The sequence below is a fragment of the Penicillium pulvis genome (assembly GCF_028828015.1).
Source record: "Penicillium pulvis strain IBT 33274 chromosome Unknown contig_5_segment0_segment0, whole genome shotgun sequence".
NCBI classification, from domain to species: Eukaryota; Fungi; Ascomycota; class Eurotiomycetes; order Eurotiales; family Aspergillaceae; genus Penicillium; species Penicillium pulvis.
In genome coordinates this window covers 3,053,434-3,070,920 of record NW_026643078.1, presented here as the reverse complement: position 1 = coordinate 3,070,920, position 17,487 = coordinate 3,053,434, and the positions used below count along the sequence as shown (strand labels likewise).

The window sequence follows — 17,487 nt, the reverse complement described above, 5'->3', positions numbered from 1 at the left end:
GGGGTCTCTCCTGGAAATAGACTCTCATATTCTGATGTAGGGGGGTTGAGACAAAGCTTTGCGACGTCTAATACTAAGGACACTTTGACGTGGCTTTCCACGCCATAAGTTGCAAGAGTTTGAAACGCGTCGCCTTCGGATTTAGAAATAATAATTGCGTGATGTACTGTGTCGAATTCACCACTTGGTAATTCTTGGTGATAGATAGTTGGCCCCGACAAGATGTTCAGGAGTCCTTCGAGATGGATCCGCCATATGTGGTCTTTTGAGTCGATGTTGACAAGCATCTGAGTCTGTGATTAATATTGGTCAATGAAAGCCACAAATCTGAACGTACTTCATAAAGCGAAAACAGAAAGACCGCGCTGGCTAGAGCTGGCGAGTAAGGTGAGACTGTGAGCGTCGCCCTCAGTTCGCTGGTTGTAGTGCTATACGCGGCAAGCAGGGCTCGTCGATCCCGGAAAGATTGCTCGGCTTGCCGTAATGAGTAAAGACACCTCCTAATAGTTTTTATAGCAGATATCGCAACTTTATTTGAACCCCGTGCGTCCATCGCGTCGAATGAGTACCGCCATTCTGGCTCATGTGAGTTTCTCCCGCTGGTATCCGTGAGCAAAACTTGGAGAAGCGAAACTGCATTGATCGATGTCTCAAAATTTCTCGGTGCGTCACGGTTTCCAGGGTTATCTGACGAGCAAGATGAAAGTGATCGTTGGTCTGTCACATGTCTCGTAGAAATGCGTGTCTTACTTTCTCCATATCCCAAACAGACTCTTCCAGATTTGGTGCAATGTCGACAAATGGGACGTGCAAGATCACATTGGATTTTCCTTACCTGGCACGTCATACACCCTTTGCTCCGATATCCTGGATTAACCATTGTGGATTGCGGATTCTAGAACACTCGTTGTAATCCATTGGGGGAAAAAAGTTCACCGTCTCCCCCGCCTCGCGCTAAATTTCTCGCAAGTGCGGACGCTATTCCCGATTCGGACTGTACGCTAAAGTCTCACGTCAGGTATCTAATCTATCTCGCGCCATTTTTCTCGCAAGACAAGCTATTTGGTGCGATAAGCAATCCGTTGAGGTGGAAATTTATATGAATCTAACTCTTGGTAACCAACGAAGTCCCTGGTGAACATGCATTACAAATAGATATTGGTTTAGACTAGGATGTCCCGTGCTTCCATGGACTCCTTAGGCTAGCTATATAAGGAGCCAAGTAGTCCATAGGTGGGTACTCATTCCTGTTCTCAAGTGATTCAATCTAAAGTCATTTGATTAAAATATTGAATACATTTATTAATTTTCTGAAGTCTCGAAGTCTTTACTCTTCTCAATCCAAATGTCTCCTCAACCGATCAAAATCTGGGGTCACTGGGGTGGCCCCAACCCATGGTAAGCACTTTATTTTAGACTCACTAGCACAGAATAATAACAGCTTGTGAAGGAAAGTTATAGTGCTGCTTGAAGAGCTCGATCTTCCCTATAACCTTGAACTGGTCGAATTTTCCGATGTCAAAAAACCGGAGTACCTAGATGTCAACCCCAACGGACGCTTGCCCACTATCGAGGATCCAAACACCGGAATTGTTCTCTGGGAGGTAAGCAGATCAGTGGAGCTAAGCTTTTCACCGTGATCGAAGAGCTAACAGGAAATTGGTCGGTAGACTGCTGCGATTATCCCCTATCTGATCGAACAGTACGACAAGAAGGGCATGCTCTCCTATGCAGAGCTGCCTGAGAAGTACCTGTGCCAACAGTGGCTAGCATTCCAAGCTTCTGGTAGGCAGCAATTTCCCATGAAGAATACACAAATGAGCTGAGGCTGAGTTCTTGAATAGGCCAAGGCCCTTACTTCGGTCAGGCTACCTGGTTTGCTCGTTTCCACCCCGAGAAGCTCCCCTCGGCTATCGAGCGGTATGTCAATGAGATCTTCCGAGTAATCGGTGTCCTAGAAGAAGGCTTGACACGGAATGGCACCGGCTGGCTGGTCGGCGACAAATGCACTTACGCTGATTTGTCTTTCATCACGTGGGCTGGTGTCGGCGAAGGTTTGTTGCATGAATTGAACCGAGCCGATAAGTTGGAAGAAGATCATCCCAAATATACTGCTTGGCTCAAGTCGATGAGAGGGCGAGAAAAGGTGGCCAAGTGCATGGCTCTCATTGCCGAAGGTCGGGCCGCGCACAATTTGAGGTAGAGGACTAGAGAGCAGGCGATCAATGATCGTTCCCTGGATCAGAAATGGCAACTTGCGCGCTGAGAAAGAATCAAGTCCTGCCGTATGGAGTGCACCCCAGGAATTCTGACCACAAGAATCTGTAGATCTTCTTTTTCTCGCTGGCAGCCCTTCAGTTAGCGACTCTAGTCCGTAATCACGACTATGCATGTTAATTTTGTTGTAGCAAAGTTACTAGTGTAGAGAGACCCACATGACGGGCTGTCCTAGGTTTGTGCTTGATGAACAAGCTCTCTCTTGGAATATCTCGCACAAATCAAAAGATTGTTTGAGTCGATCAAGTAAAGGTTCGAAGGTCGATTTTTACTCACCCTATGCTCCGGAAGCCGATCACTTCACGAGGCGGCAGTTTTATCGTCATCGTGGTTACATAAAAACCCAGTATATAAAACTATGCACTAATTTTTTCTTATACCGCTTATATTATTCTTCTGTCAAAGGCTAGGGTCTCTAAAGCTTCTGCATTATCAGTTGTAAATCTTGGCAGCTGGGCATTTGCCTACTAGCTTGTCCGTCTTCGCACTCGGACAAAATTTAGGATTCTTTCCAATCTTTTCCGCACTCTGAGAACGTTCCTCTACCTCGCTGAAGCTGAAGCGTTTCTCAGGCAGCAGACTAAAGACACTCTCCGCGTATTGAGCCGCCACTCTATACAGCTGGGCAAGGTACTTAATCTGGATTTCGGGATATTCCACCTTTTGTAGGAGCCGGGCAGTATTCTTATGGAGGTGATCGCGGGCTTCATCATTCATGACGCTTTGATACAGCGCGCGCGGCTGCTCGTACTCGGTTGAACTACCCTCGTGCCAAAAGTGTGATTTGCGGCTAACGGTATTATCAGAGAGCTGATATGGAGCTTCAGCAGTGTCGGGGCGAAACTTGTCGACGAAGCTGTTTGGCGCGTACTGAGGGTTCTTGGCATGGTTTGCGTCGACTCTCATCTGCCCGTCGAAATTCAAGGAAGAATATGACGAGGCCATGAATGGACAGTTAACTAGATGCCAACAGCACATTGGTTAGACAGAACCCATCAAGAGGGGTGAAAAAGGCTTACCGGGTATCTGATGCCAGTTTACTCCGACGCGGTGCAGTTGCGCATCTCGGTAGAAAAAGGTGCGGAACTGGAGAAGCGGATCTGGGCTATCTTCAATACCGGGAACCATGCTGCCCGGAGAAAATGCAGCTTGTTCCACGTCCCTGTGGAAGTTTTCGGGATTACGGGTTAAGACCAGCTTTCCAAACTCTTGCAACTAGAAAGTATTTTTTAGCACAATATTTGCAGCGTGCTGAACATTAACTTACTGGAAATTGAGTTTTTGGCCAAACCTTTGTCACATCGAAAGGGTCGAATCCGAGCTTGTCTGGATCGGCGTCCTCAGGCTCCATGACTTGAACGTGGGCTGTCCATGATACCTTTTCCCCTTTTTCAATGGCCTGCCACAAATCTCTCTTTGAGTAGTCAGGGTCTTCACCGCTGAGGCGCGTAGCTTCATCATTGGTAAATTGTTTCTGGCCGTCGTCCGCAAGGAAGTGGTACTTGATGTACACAAACTTTCCTTCGCCATTGACCCTTAATCTAAAATTAGTATCAAAAGAAAATAGCAGAAACGCAATTCTGGCACTCGAGGCTTACCATTTGAAGGTATGGCACCCGTACCCGTGATTGGCTCGCCATCCTTGGGGTGTACCATGGTCGCTGAAAAACATCATGCCGGCGTGGTTACTAATAGTCGATGTCAGCTGCATCTAGGCTTAGACTTTATCTCATCCTTACCCCTCAGGAGTATTGCCCAGCAAATCAAACAGTGAGTTATGATCAAGAAGGAAGTTTTGCGGGCTACGATACTGAGACCGAATCACGTCTGGGCCCTGAATAGGGTCACGGCAAAAGAAGACAGGCTTCAAACAATCAGTACGACTCGGATTGTGGGTATCGGACAAATTTTAACTTACGAAATTTAAGCCAACAATATCGTAGTTGCCCTCGCCTGTGTAGAACTTGATCGCAAATCCTCGGGGATTCCGTGCCAAATCGGGAAATTCTCTGCCAAGAGTCACGGTTGAGAAACGCACGAAAACTGGAGTTCGGATGCCAGATGACTTCAAAAAGTCGGCCTGTCATGAAGATGTGAGCATAGTCTTTGGTTTGTGAGGGGCTGTCAGCGCCCCCAAAGCCATGAACACATGACTTACTTTGCACAGAGATGAAACGTCTTTGGTAGATTCGAAGTATCCAAAAGCGCCACTGCCACCTTTACATTTGTCAGTTAAACATGCCGGAGTAGTGGCGACTGGTGCCTACATGGATGGACCATTCTCTCCAGATTTTTAGACCGGTTGAAGTGCTGCTGCTTCTGGAAAAGATGGATATCGGATACCACTGGTATTCCCCCAGCCGTTTTGCTATGAGCTGGATCTGGGAAAGGGATGCCCTCATTGCTTGTGAAGTAAGGGCCGTCATCGGCTCTCTTCCCAAGCTCTTGGACACCCGTCAGCTTCGCTGCCGTACGTGCAGGACCATTATTCGCTCCTTGGAAGAGAGAGGAAAGCTGCTTGGCGCGAGGGTCAATTCCGACCGACCCAACAGCTTCTCCAATTGCTTGCAACGGATGAGTAGCCATTTTTGCGATTTTCTGTCTTCGAGTCTGAAAGGCTATGGACTATGACAATGTTAACTAACATGCCCAAAAATGCCCGCTATTTATGTGGTCTTTCACCACCGCTAGCCCGCTACAGCCTGTATGAAGAAAACCAAGAATTTGTCAATCCGAGCAGGCTGATGAAAGGCAATTGAGCGTAAACGACTCATAGATCCTTGGTATTCACATGATCTGATTGGCGGGAAGCCCTAAAATGCAGAGTGTCATTGTTACCTCAGGTGCGCGTTCCGCCAATGAGAACAAAGCTATTAAAAGTCTTCAATTGCTACAAACGCGCTTTCAGGTTTTTTTTGCACAAGGCTTTTGCTCAAAAGTAAATGAAAGAATTGAGAATTTGGAAATTCTAGCTGCATGGTTCGACCAATGCTTGGGAATATTGTTTGGATAATTTAATTATCGCCAAGCGCAGCAGAGAAGGTCCAAAAAGATACCTAGCTGTTAGCATTGAAGACACTTCGGAAAACCCAAACATAGTAGTGAGGGTTACCTATTTCAAATTACGAGTTCTTCGCTCAATTTATGAACTGGACGGCATAGGCGAAGATAAACAAATTGCGCTTATGGGTCGATCTACAACCATGTCTAGTGCGGTCCGCCATGTTTCGTCAATGCACTGCACATACTGAATAGGCATAGCAGTCCGTCACAAAACATCTCAAAACTCATGCTAAAGAGATATAATTCCCTTAAATGACGCGCGAGGGGATTTTTAGCACACTTTATTTTCAATTTACTGAGTGGAATGATAGACTGTGTTCAATAAGAGTGATATTATCGAACCCTCCTTCGGCATTATTACTCGTCAAAGAGAAAGGAAAAATATTTTCCTTCAAGATATGACATAAAGATCGCAACATTACTGGGGTGATCTAGAACTAGTGATATAAAATGATCGGGCCGACCCACGGATCTACATTCAAGATTATGACCACCCTAGGCCAACCAGAAATCAGAATTTACATAGCATCCTTGAAATCAATTGCAATGAGCAGACGTCCACGGGTGCTAGAAAAATATCAGGGACTCTCCCTCTCAAATTCTTGGAATTATCAGAGCACGGGTAATGGATTTACATCATCGTCGCATCATTTCTTTGGCGCATCTGAATCGTCCGCTTCAGTCTATGGTTCGACATCCGTTCTTTCTTATCTTTTTGACGTCATCACCACAGCAAACCTTTGACACGACTGACATATGCATAGCTCCACTTGCAGTTTCTCTGCAACTCTGGCTTACAGATCGCTCGATTCGCAGGGTATATGGATCATGAATGCTGAAGCTGCCTCCGATTTCTATTGCTCAATGTGCGGTGGACTACTCCATGATCAATCCAAATTGACGATCTATCGACGGATATTACTCATCTCGTCATGCTGATTTGTGAGGCAGTCCAAAGCAGGATGCGGACCGCTATCAAATAATCTAGAACGTTGAAAATCAACGACCGGGCCGTTTAACACGAATGTTTCCGTTTGTGGCCCCACTCATGTTATACTCAATTATCCAAACCACTACCTACTGCGAATAGTGGATTCAAACCATTGATTAAGCTTTTTCACTTCGTCAACAAGGTGCGATTGCCGAAATGTAGATTACCTCGACTCGTGAGGCCAATTTGTGGTGGTGGTTGTTGTTGTTCTTGTTGCAGTGTTAAACACCCAGCAGGACCCTGGTGACGCCGACCTCCCAGGGTACCGTAACCAATTTTTATGAGCATACATACATTTATCGCCGAATATAGGAACCAAATCATGTCAGGGCTCAGCGGACTAGCCAGTCGACTAAGACCATAGCGGAAGAAAAAAAAAAGAAATGACAAGAGTGGGATTTGAACCCACGCCTACAAACGTAGATCAGGAAATGATGTCAAGGTGGACCTTAACCTGACGCCTTAGACCAACTCGGCCATCTTGCCAGTGGATAGTGTGGAGCTCAGTTTTACGCTAATTGAAGGGTAACAAAAGGTTGTATTGATCAATATTACACTTTACCCAAAAAAGCACAGTATTCACATTACACGATCCGAAACTTTCCATTGATAATGCAGCACCTAGGCCTTGGTCGCGTGCTTGGTAACGGCGAAGCTATAGGAGGGCTTCATTTCGTCCTTGACAACGTAGTAGTCGGCACCCTTCATGCGCATATCCCGGACGTAGTACTCAAAGTTCAAGGCGCTGCGGTCGATATCAAGAGTCACAAAACCGTTGGCAGCCTGATCGGCATCGGCACCAAGCCACTTGGCGTAGGGACCGATAGGAACACCGTAGTTGCAGTCGCCGGCTTCAGCATAGCCTGCGCCACCGGTGAGGACAAAGTCAGTGCCTTCATACTGGTAGTGGGCCAAGCAGTGATCATGGCCGTTGATGACGACGGCATTGTTTTCGCGAACAATTTCCATCAAGGGGTTCAGCTCGGTATAGTTGGTTGAGGAGGACATATAGCCGTGGTGGATCTGCAGGATCTTCCAAGTAGCGTCGGACTTAGCAAAAGACTCGCGCAAAAAGTCCACCTGCTTTTGGGTTTCCTTGTGGCAGGAGATCACATAGTCGGTGTTGTAAACTGAGGTGTTGACCTGGTACTTGTTGATAAAGCAATCAGAGTCCACGACCACGAATGTTGCGGTCCAGTCAGAGCCGGTCAAGTCGTAGGTGTAGTACGGCAGGTTCTCGTGCCCAAAGTACCAGCGGTCATCGATCAGGGGCGCAAGACTTGTTTGGAAATCAACACCAGCCTGGCCGGCGACAACGTCGTGGTTGCCAAGAGCCTGGTACCAGGTCTTGTTGTCGAAGGCTTCGCCGACGTACATGTCAGCCCAGCCCTCGTAGAAGCGCTGGATACCCTCCGATGTGAAGTCCACACCGCTGTCGTAGAAGTTATCGCCGACAGACACAAAGGCATCGCAGTTCTTCTTAAGACAGACCTTTTCAATGTAGCGAGCCGTGCGGGCTGTAATAAACGTAAGCATTTATCTATTCTTCCGTTTCCTTGTGCTTCTGTTTCTTGTCTAGGTTTTTTCTTCTTCCTTCTCTGAACGATTTTAAATGATGGCCAACTTACTCTCCTCAATTGTGGCATTGGAGATGTCCAGACGGTCACCAGCATCGCAGTCATTCAGAATAGCTTTGGGGATCTCCACACCGTCGGCCTCGAGCTTTGACAAGACATTGTTGCAGAAATCCAAAGGCAGAGGCTGCCAGCCAGTCCAACCGTAGTCTAGATCTGTTAGTCCTCCTGTTCGGAAATTGATCTCCAACTTGCTAAAACAACAAGTACTTACCACCAAGAAGGGCCAGAGTGAGGCTCTCGGTACCCTTAGGGGCAGCGATGGAGTTTGGGGCAGCAGCAGCACCGAGGGTTAGACCCAAGGTCAGAGCAACACGAGACATCAAAGGCATCTTGTATGTGAAGAAAAGACAAACAGCTCTATGTTCGGCTTTATGCTGATTCTGCTCGCCTTTTATATGAGAGGTTTAGACAGTACAAAAGGAAAGAAACAGCCGTCGGTAGTTTAAAGACAAGGTAGGTGGATTCAGCAGGCTTCTAGAATCCAACAGTTATACCGGAGATATGTGGCGTTCCTGTTCCTGAATCCTGTTCGTGTCAGCCGTGGACGCTAGATGCCTCGATTAAAAGCTTGACTTTGCTTCTTCAAGGCTTCCACATTGCTGTAGCTAATGAGAGATCATGATTTGACATTGTGCCCCGGCAATACTAGTGCATACTGTTTTGAGACAAGTGCTCGGACAACACAATTTCCACCAGCGATGTCAATCTCTCTATCGGGGAACAAGAGAACGAAGACATAGCATTCGTCAATGAGAGGTTGCGCCAGCCCGAGATCCGCGTGGTACCAATGGAGCTTGGGATATCAACCCACGTGCATAAGTGCGATCTTGAATTTGAGTGTGATGAAATTAGTAAAGCCAGGCTAGTCATAGGTTGGACCTCGCACTCGTATGCAAATTTAGCCTTTTATCCATGAGCCATTGACATTCGCGGGTCAGGAGCACGTGCTCTACCGTAGAATAAACCACTAATTAAAAGGGTGATTTTGAACCCTTGATCACTCTTATCTCGAAAGGCGGGGTACATTTAGTTTCCTATTTCCAGAAACATTTATGCGACACCAACTTCTGCTTTGGGCCCTGCGCATAGTCAAACGCGAAAAAAAAATAAAAATCGAGTGTTGACATGTGACGTCACATCGTGTAGATAGCACTTCCCGCGTTTCCTAGGCTATTGGAGATTGAGATGAAGACCAAAGGATGTTTGACATCAACTCGAGTTTCAACTTTCACTGGTAATGTTGCTCACCTGGGCATTCGATATTCACATGCCACCTCCAGGGCTGAGGCACCTTTAAAATGGTTCCAAAGTAATTGTCCTGCAATATATATTTCCCGAGGTCCCTGGGTGTTGGGCCCGCACTGCCATTGAGCACCCGTATAAGTAGGAAAAAACGAATAGTTGAACGGGATTCGTATTCATGCGAATGTAATCTTTACCTTTTATTATCAGTCCCCAAGATTGGATAATATGGTGCATGCTCCAGGGCTGCAGTCTAGGACCTCGGGAGTCAAGTGGTTCCCGGGAAATTTGTTAGGACGCAACGGAGGCCTGGGTAGCTAAATTCTGGCTCGGTCTCCCTTAATGGAATCTCAGAATCCAGGTGCGGTTGACATGATGCGCATGTGTGAAGCATTTGCAATTTTTCTCATTGATTAATAGCTCTGCTCAATAATTTCGCCCGTGAAAAGTATTTCTCAGAGTGTGGATGATCTACATTCCAGGTCAACATTCCCACCAACGCCACTGAGCCGCTTCCATACCCAACATACCAAGCAAGGGGCGACAGGGGACCCAACCAAGAAACCATGTTATCAATGGGTGAAGCTTCTTGACCTGACGATATGAGTGAACAGAGTGCTTGAGCTAGTCAAGTTGAGTTAATCGAGAACAATACTACAGGTTGGGCGCCCCACCCATTGTTCTTCCTATTGTTCTACAACCCTAGAAGCCTCAACATTCCCGATCAGACACATGGCAAAAACAGTAATATGGTTTCGGCTGGAGATTAACTTTTCGTACTCGTGGTCCCTTTTTTTAGTCCAGGGCTGAATCCATCTTAATTCGGAAATTACCGTAAAACACCAGCCAACTGATTGCTTTGGGTAGCCATTTCTTCCGAGACTGTTGAACAGTGTATCTTAAACCTGATCTTATGTTTTGTAAGGTCATGCTGCTGAAATGTCCCTCTCTTAGGACATCAATATTAGCTAGGGCCTAACGGCCGGGTATAGAACAAAACAGGAAAGAGTTCGACACACGACCGGCAGTAGCTTATCTCGAACAAATAGTCGGTAGATCATGACCAGGTGTGGGCCCACGCATATTTGGGTCATGCAGATGAGGCCCACACCTGCACGCGACTCAGTCTCGGGAAGACCAGGGACCAATTGGGGCATCCGCCTGCCGGACGACTGCAGAAGCCTCATCGACGCAAACATTGTTCTACTTAGTATTGTTCTCGGATTTGGTGAATTATTACTTCCAGCATATATACCAGCAGAATCGCAGATCGACATGATGATTCCATTCCTTCTTTCATTAAAGCACGACGTGCGATCTTATTTGATCTACTTTGAACGAAAAAATGCTTTCCGGTACGATGTGGTGGGGTTTGGTGTTGAGTATGGCAGGGTCTGCTGCTTCGATGGGCATTTCGTCGCCGTTTCGTCGTGACTTGAAGCTTATGGCTCAGATGGGGATCAGTCCTGATGTTATTTTGAGTAAGAAGGAGTCTGTGCATACCCTGGTGGCGCGCAACTCTGATGAGATCAAGGAGGAATATATTATGGTAAGTATTTCGCAATTCATTTGATGGAAGGAGTACTGATGAATATAGATGCCAATTGATCATACCAACTCATCTGTCGGCATATACAAGAATCGGTACTGGGTGCAGGAAGAATATTACCAGCAAGGTGGCCCTGTCTTCATCTATGATGTGGGCGAGTCTACCGCGGAGAGTGCTGCGAAGGTACAGCTGGGGAATTCGACTTCGATGTTTGTGGAAATGCTGGCAGAAAATGGTGCGATGGGCATTGTCTGGGAGCATCGGTCAGTAAAATCTAATATTGTGAGATCTTCTTTAACTTACATACTACAGGTATTATGGCAAGTCGCTTCCTTATGATGTTAACGTCGATACACCGCCAGAGCACTTTGCCTACCTAAACAATGAGCAGGCCTTGGCCGACATTCCATTCTTTGCACAGAACTTCACGCGGGAGAACTATAATGAAACTGACTTGACCCCATCTGGCTCGCCTTGGGTCATGGTTGGAGGTTCCTATTCTGGAATGCGCTCGGCGTTCAGTCGAAATAAGTATCCCGACACGATTTTTGCTTCGTTCGCTTCTTCAGCTCCAGTCGAGGCGCGCATTGACATGAGTGTGTACTTCGATCAAGTCTATGATGCTATGGTCGCCAACGGATACTTGAACTGTACGCGGGATATCAAAGCTGCCATGGAATACGTCGACGCGGAGCTTGACAAGAACGCCGAATCTGCCGCAGCTATCAAGAAATTATTTTTCGGCGCTGGCGCTGAAGACAACAACAATGGGGATTTCACAACTGGAGTTGGTGGAATTTTCGGTTTCTTCCAGTCATACGGCTTTGGCGGCGGAGAAGGCAGCCTCGCATCCTTCTGCGAACATCTCGAGACGGACCCGCACACTGGAACGGTTGCGGGACCTCATGGCTTCGCACCCTACCTTGGCAACGAGTACGTGGCCAAACGATTCGCCTCCTTTCCAGCCTTCATCGAATTGGTCAATTTCAACTACTACACCAATTGCGGCGGTCTCGACGAAACCCAGCCTGTATCCTGTGTGCTGAACCCCAAAGCTACCGACCCGGACGTCATCAGCTGGACATGGCAATTCTGCACAGAATGGGGTTATTTCCAAACGAATAACATTGGCTCTCACTCTCTCCTCTCCAAGTATCAGTCCCTGGAATATGTTCAGTACACCTGCAACCGCCAGTTCCCAGATGCCGTTGCAGCAGGAATCCTCCCAAAACATCCCCTGACTGAAGAAACAAACGAACAGACCGGAGGCTGGACGATCCGCCCGTCAAACGTCTATTGGAGCGGCGGGGAATTCGATCCATGGCGCACACTTTCCCCCCTCGCCACGGAAAGCATCGCTCCGCAAAATGTCCAGTTCACCACCGAGATCCCCAAGTGCAATGTGGAGACAGACGAGGACACGGTTTTCGGTTACATCATGCCCAACGCGGAGCATTGTTATGACTTCTTGACCAATTTCGCGCCCGGGAGGACCTCACGTGAATACTTCTATAAGGCGTTGAAAGAGTGGCTGCCCTGTTTTAAGGGAAACACGCACACGATCACGATCACGGACCGCGGTCAGTGATCTTGCGAGGGCGCAAGGGGTTCCGGGAACAACCCGGCTGGATCCACTCATGGAGGGGAACTGGTAAAGAGGGATCGGCGCGGAGAAATGGGTGCATCCCGGGAAAGCATATTATTAGCGATCTAGTCTCTTTTCATACCAGCTTGCGATCGAGCCGAAAGTCTCACGTGTGACCCAACCGAGGATGTTGATGTCCATGTCAAATAGGATCCGCTGGATTTACTGCTATTCATTTAACTTACTTCTCATTCCTTCATTGTACGGAATTTCTAAATAAACTCAACAAATTCAATTTATTTTATATTGGAATAATATCGATCGGAAGATCATTCGCCTTCTTCATGCTGCTCAACCCAGTTGTGGTCCTGGTTGGCGCAGTATATGCGACCTTCCTGGTCCTGCGTTACCTAGCGCAGTTACACCATCATCACAAACAGTCTAAATCCCTACATTGTCAACCTTGTACGCCCGGTTCCTCTACGTTTTTCGGCATTCCGGCCTTTATTCGCCTTAGCAAAGCTGTTCGCGAAAAGCGATGGATCGATTATTTGGCCAATCAATATGCCATATACGGGAATACCTTTCAGCAGAAGATGTTCGGTCGCGAGATCATCACTACAATTGAACCAAGCAACGTGAAGGCTATTCTGGCGACCCAATTCCAGGATTTTTCCTTGGGCACGCGACATGAACAATTCTATCCTTTGCTCGGTGATGGAATTTTTACCTTGGATGGAGCGGGGTGGTCGCATGCGAGAGGATTATTGCGACCACAATTTACTAGGGATCAGGTATTTATTGGAATGACTTTGATAAAAGAATCAGCATGTACTCATTGTTCCTAGGTCGCGGATCTAGCTCTACTGGATGACCACATCAACCACCTCCTCGACCTCATCCCCAAAGACAGAACTAGTTTCGATATTCAACGCCTATTCTTCCTCCTAACCCTCGACTCAGCTACTCATTTCCTCTTTGGCGAGTCAGTTGGCTGCATGCTCCCAGAGTCTGAAACAACTGGAGTCCTCGCGAAATCCGCCGTACGCAACGCTCAAGGCTTCGCCGACGCATTCACAGTCGCTCAGGACTACCTCGCCTCCCGATCACGCGCCCAAGGTTTGTACTGGCTCGTCAACCCGAAGGCCTTCCGCGAAGCAAATAGTCAAGTCCACGAAGTCGTGGATCATTATGTCAATGTCGCACTGGAATCAAAGCGCAATCCCGACCGGAAAGAAGACGACCGCTATATCTTTCTCAACGCCCTCGCTGCTGATACAGATGACCCGAAGATGCTGCGCGATAACATGTTGAATATCCTCCTTGCCGGACGGGATACGACGGCCAGTTTACTGAGTTCGACATTCTACTACCTTGCACGTCATCCCAATGTCTTTACGCGGCTGCGTCGGGAGATCGTTGAGGCCTTCGGGGATAGTAGGAACCCGCGTGGCGAAATTACCCAGACGAAACTGAAGGATATTTCTTACCTGCGATATGTCCTGAACGAGAGTAGGTTCCACTCCACCCGAACTTTAATATTCCGCTAACAGGACAGCCCTCCGTCTCCAACCGCCTGTCCCGATCAACTTCCGAGTCGCTACAAAGGATACTTCACTACCCGTCGGAGGCGGCGCTGATAAACAATCTCCAATCTATATCAAAAAGGGAACAATGTGCTCCTATAATGTCTTCGCCATGCACCGCCGCACAGATCTATGGGGTAAAGACGCACGCTCATTCCGACCGGAGCGATGGGAAGAGAATGCCAAGCACGGATGGGAATACCTGCCTTTCAATGGTGGACCTCGGATATGCCTCGGACGTAAGTTTTGAATCTGTTTCGGTGTTGATTAAAGTTTTGCAGATATTCGTTGGGAAGAAAGTCAAACTAATTTACTCCACTGCAGAACAATATGCGCTCACCGAGGCCAGTTATACTGTTGTCAGACTCTTGCAGTATTTCGATACGCTTGAGAATGCGGATCCGCGGCCTAATCAGACCGAGGAACCGGTCAAGCAATCTAACCTGACTATGATGCATGATGCTGGTGTGCCTGTGCGGTTGTATTCTTCGGATAAGATTTAGGATACTTAGGATATTGGTTTACGATTAATGTGTTTTACGTTGGTACTTTCTGAGGGAATCGAATGGGTAGGTTCCAAGGTAACTACATCCAACGAGTTCGACTTTGTATATACTTTTTACCGATTAGGGAAACCGTGATTTTATGATTTTCAAGCTGTTTCCCGCGTATCCAAACCCAGCCGATGTCGGTGTAATCTATAGCCGGTGATAACCTTTAAAAAGATGAGTCAACGCAAAGTTTGTTTCTGGCATTTTCAGATCCTTCAGTGATTGATCGGACATAAGAAGCAAAAGCCAATTTCAATCATAACCTCTCCGAATTTTCTTGGCGGCCACGCCATTGTAAGAGCAGAACAGACTGTTACGCTATCAATGACTTGAAGGAGGCGGTCAATTTGCCGAAAGGGAGCTTCGACTGGCGAATTGAATTATCAAGCGTCGATTACTGAATGAATGGGCGTGGCGTGATGCCGTGGTGCTGGAAGGTAGCCGACGATCGAGAATAGGCGTCGCAAAGCTACAATTAAGGCCCCACAAGGGTATCAGCCGTAGACGCTATGGCAAGATTGGTGATCAATACCCAGCAGCTAAATTAACTCAAAATTGATAATTTTGAAGCCTGCCTTTATTAGCACATCCATTGCCCCAGCCTCCTCAAGACTCTGTAGTGATGAATTTCCAATCAATCCGCTTTCTACAAGTCCCGTGAGAAACGGCAACATCCTTGGGTCCTCCTTGTACATAAGCCCGGTGGTAATATCGACAAATCCAGCGCGCTGCAGACCACGCAGTCCATGGGGGTCTAGAAGACTCCGCAGATTCGCGGGCAGCTCACCAAGTATAACTTCCCCGTGCATTCCGCCTTCTAAGTAGCATTCACCAACCTGACGATACTGTCCAGCGACTGGGCGGAGCACCATAGGCTTCCATGAGCCAAATAGATGACACACCTCATCGTCAGGACGGACGTAGGCTGGGCCCATTCCCACGTGGCCATCTGCTGTGATGTATAGGGTACGGGCGGTGCAGGCAGCACGCACATGGACAAGACATCGGGAAGTGTTGGGATGGGATGGAAGTTTTGCAGTCGAGTTTTCTGGGTCGAGCAGGGCTCGCACTAGCGCAAGAGAGTCATTGTACGGCGATTCATGGGGCACCGCGGGCATCCAGCGCTCTGCAAAATTATTGAGCCAGAGGCTGCGGCAATATGCTTCTAATCTCTTTTCCCTGCTGTTGTAGACTGTATTATTGCCGGCTTGGATATGGCTGTCGAGTTCCATCAGTGCTCTGCGCAGCTCCCGTGCCGTCGTGGAATCGCTGACATTGTGCAGACAATAATCATCGATGCGAATGACATGCTCGACGCGACCGATACGAAAGCCGTAAGCTCCGAGATGACAATCATTCATGCTCGAGAAGGCTGGCAGTAGCTCAAACAGTTCCGGGCCGACCTCGTGCACACTTAATGAATCCATCGGGGCCGCCAAATCGGGAACCCAACTTGGTAGGGGCTCAGACCTTACAGAATGATCATCCAGTTCGCATTGACACAAGATAGCGAGACGCCCCGTGTGCCTGATGTGCCGCTGAGTTGCATCGGTGTAGATATCTGAGGCTGTCTTGTTGTAATCAGGGATAATACCGAGGTCGCCAGAGTCACGCAGGTGGTTGAGAACGCCATAAAGGCGATCCCGTGGATCGGAGCACTTAGAACTGCGTATTTGACGTCTTAGATTGAGAAAGCTGAATGCACGCCTGGAGTAGAGGCAGACAGTATCTATTTGTAGCATGCCGCGCCGGAAATCATCTTCCTGTTCTGTTGTATTCATTACGCCACTCACCGAGGGCTTTCTTTGGATAATGAAGATTGCTTTGCACATCAGTGGCCAAGAAATTGCTTTGCTGCCACACAGGAGCGTACCCTGGCGCCCGCTGAGGCCGATTTCTTGCCGGATCCAAAGCCTCCCGAACCAATCTCGGCAAATTAGGTGGTAGATAGCTAGAATCTCGCGTCGACCATAAGGTAGCGCTGAGTGCATGTCGGCCCAACTGCTATCTTTGGTCCCTACCGCGGACGATTTGATAAGACCAGAGGAGAAGTCCACTTCGACCATGTCTGCAAGGTTTTCCAAGATCTCAAGCGCAAGATCACTGTCGTCCTGGGCTGGACCTAGAAAACCAATAACCCTCCGAGCGAGGCGATAAATGTCACCTATCATCATGACTTGCTGTGATTTTTCTGCGTAGTCGAGCTGGTTGATGCAGATGGCATCGGCCCAGACGGTTCGCACAGAGTCGGCGAGACGAAGATGCTGAAGCGCGACGGCAAGGTTCTGAGTGACTAGGAATTCATGGAAGTTGGCGCTACCACCGGCTAAGACTAGCTGCACTCGAATCGTGGTAGGGCTATCACTCGAGCCCCAAACGTAAGAAAGGGCTTCATATTGTGGCACATGTGACTCCTCGAGTCTGCAGTGGAAAACTTTAATTTGCAGAGTATCAGTGAATGCTCCCGGTATAATATCAATCAGACGAATATCGTGATGCTCTGTTAACGGGAGATAATCCAGGAGAGCCATGTCCAACGACGTTGGAGACGGTGGATCAAGGAGCAACGCCACGGTGAATAAATACCCCAGCTTGCACAAGCTGGCATTGCACGTGTCTCTCGGTCACTGAAAAATGGGGCTGAAAGGTGAATGTGCTGCATCGATTAGGGTGATAAGCGCACCGACCGAGGATGACTGCCACGTCACAATAGTACGAAGCTGTAAAAAGAAAAACCCAGAAGAATCTCGATGGCAATGGGGCACCGCCAGCAAGCCTGTGCCGGCAGTGAGACCAATTAAATTTGAGCCGGGCGATGTGAAATCCCCCAAGCAATGTCGGAAACGAGGCTGAAGGCAGAAGAGGTACAAGTCAGGCTATGGATATTGGAGGGGTAGCTGCGGGAGGGGCTCTCCAGTTTCTCGCGAGGCTGCCAATCAGAGACACACATTGAAGTTGCCTCAAGTTATTAATAATTTTGAGTGATCTAGCTGGATTGTACGAGGA

General features: G+C 48.0%; 6 protein-coding genes across 6 annotated transcripts; 3 read left to right on the top strand and 3 right to left on the bottom strand.

Annotated features, from left to right (window-relative positions):
- Positions 1-1,345: 1,345 nt before the first annotated feature.
- On the top strand, positions 1,346-2,203 carry N7503_007721 (glutathione S-transferase family protein; the record flags this gene model as incomplete). The annotated part of the gene is made up of 4 exons (XM_057067268.1): positions 1,346-1,398; positions 1,451-1,604; positions 1,671-1,785; positions 1,845-2,203. 4 exons carry the CDS (start codon positions 1,346-1,348, stop codon positions 2,201-2,203), a joined length of 681 nt encoding a protein of 226 aa, XP_056920949.1.
- A 506-nt stretch (positions 2,204-2,709) lies between these two features.
- On the bottom strand, positions 2,710-4,863 carry N7503_007720 (catalase; the record flags this gene model as incomplete). The annotated part of the gene is made up of 8 exons (XM_057067267.1): positions 2,710-3,236; positions 3,297-3,492; positions 3,545-3,812; positions 3,876-3,965; positions 4,017-4,141; positions 4,196-4,357; positions 4,436-4,494; positions 4,545-4,863. The coding sequence occupies 8 exons, from the start codon at positions 4,861-4,863 to the stop codon at positions 2,710-2,712; spliced, it is 1,746 nt and encodes a 581-aa protein (XP_056920948.1).
- A 2,089-nt stretch (positions 4,864-6,952) lies between these two features.
- On the bottom strand, positions 6,953-8,297 carry N7503_007719 (uncharacterized protein; the record flags this gene model as incomplete). Its single annotated transcript, XM_057067266.1, has 3 exons — positions 6,953-7,848; positions 7,960-8,115; positions 8,180-8,297. The coding sequence occupies 3 exons, from the start codon at positions 8,295-8,297 to the stop codon at positions 6,953-6,955; spliced, it is 1,170 nt and encodes a 389-aa protein (XP_056920947.1).
- Positions 8,298-10,555: 2,258 nt separating this feature from the next.
- On the top strand, positions 10,556-12,347 carry N7503_007718 (putative serine peptidase, family S28; the record flags this gene model as incomplete). Its single annotated transcript, XM_057067265.1, has 3 exons — positions 10,556-10,759; positions 10,808-11,022; positions 11,072-12,347. 3 exons carry the CDS (start codon positions 10,556-10,558, stop codon positions 12,345-12,347), a joined length of 1,695 nt encoding a protein of 564 aa, XP_056920946.1.
- A 341-nt stretch (positions 12,348-12,688) lies between these two features.
- Positions 12,689-14,433, top strand: N7503_007717 (cytochrome P450; the record flags this gene model as incomplete). Its single annotated transcript, XM_057067264.1, has 4 exons — positions 12,689-13,138; positions 13,193-13,856; positions 13,903-14,169; positions 14,255-14,433. 4 exons carry the CDS (start codon positions 12,689-12,691, stop codon positions 14,431-14,433), a joined length of 1,560 nt encoding a protein of 519 aa, XP_056920945.1.
- Positions 14,434-15,020: 587 nt separating this feature from the next.
- N7503_007716 (HET domain-containing protein) lies at positions 15,021-17,012 on the bottom strand (the record flags this gene model as incomplete). Its single annotated transcript, XM_057067263.1, has 1 exon — positions 15,021-17,012. One exon carries the CDS (start codon positions 17,010-17,012, stop codon positions 15,021-15,023), a length of 1,992 nt encoding a protein of 663 aa, XP_056920944.1.
- Positions 17,013-17,487: the final 475 nt, after the last annotated feature.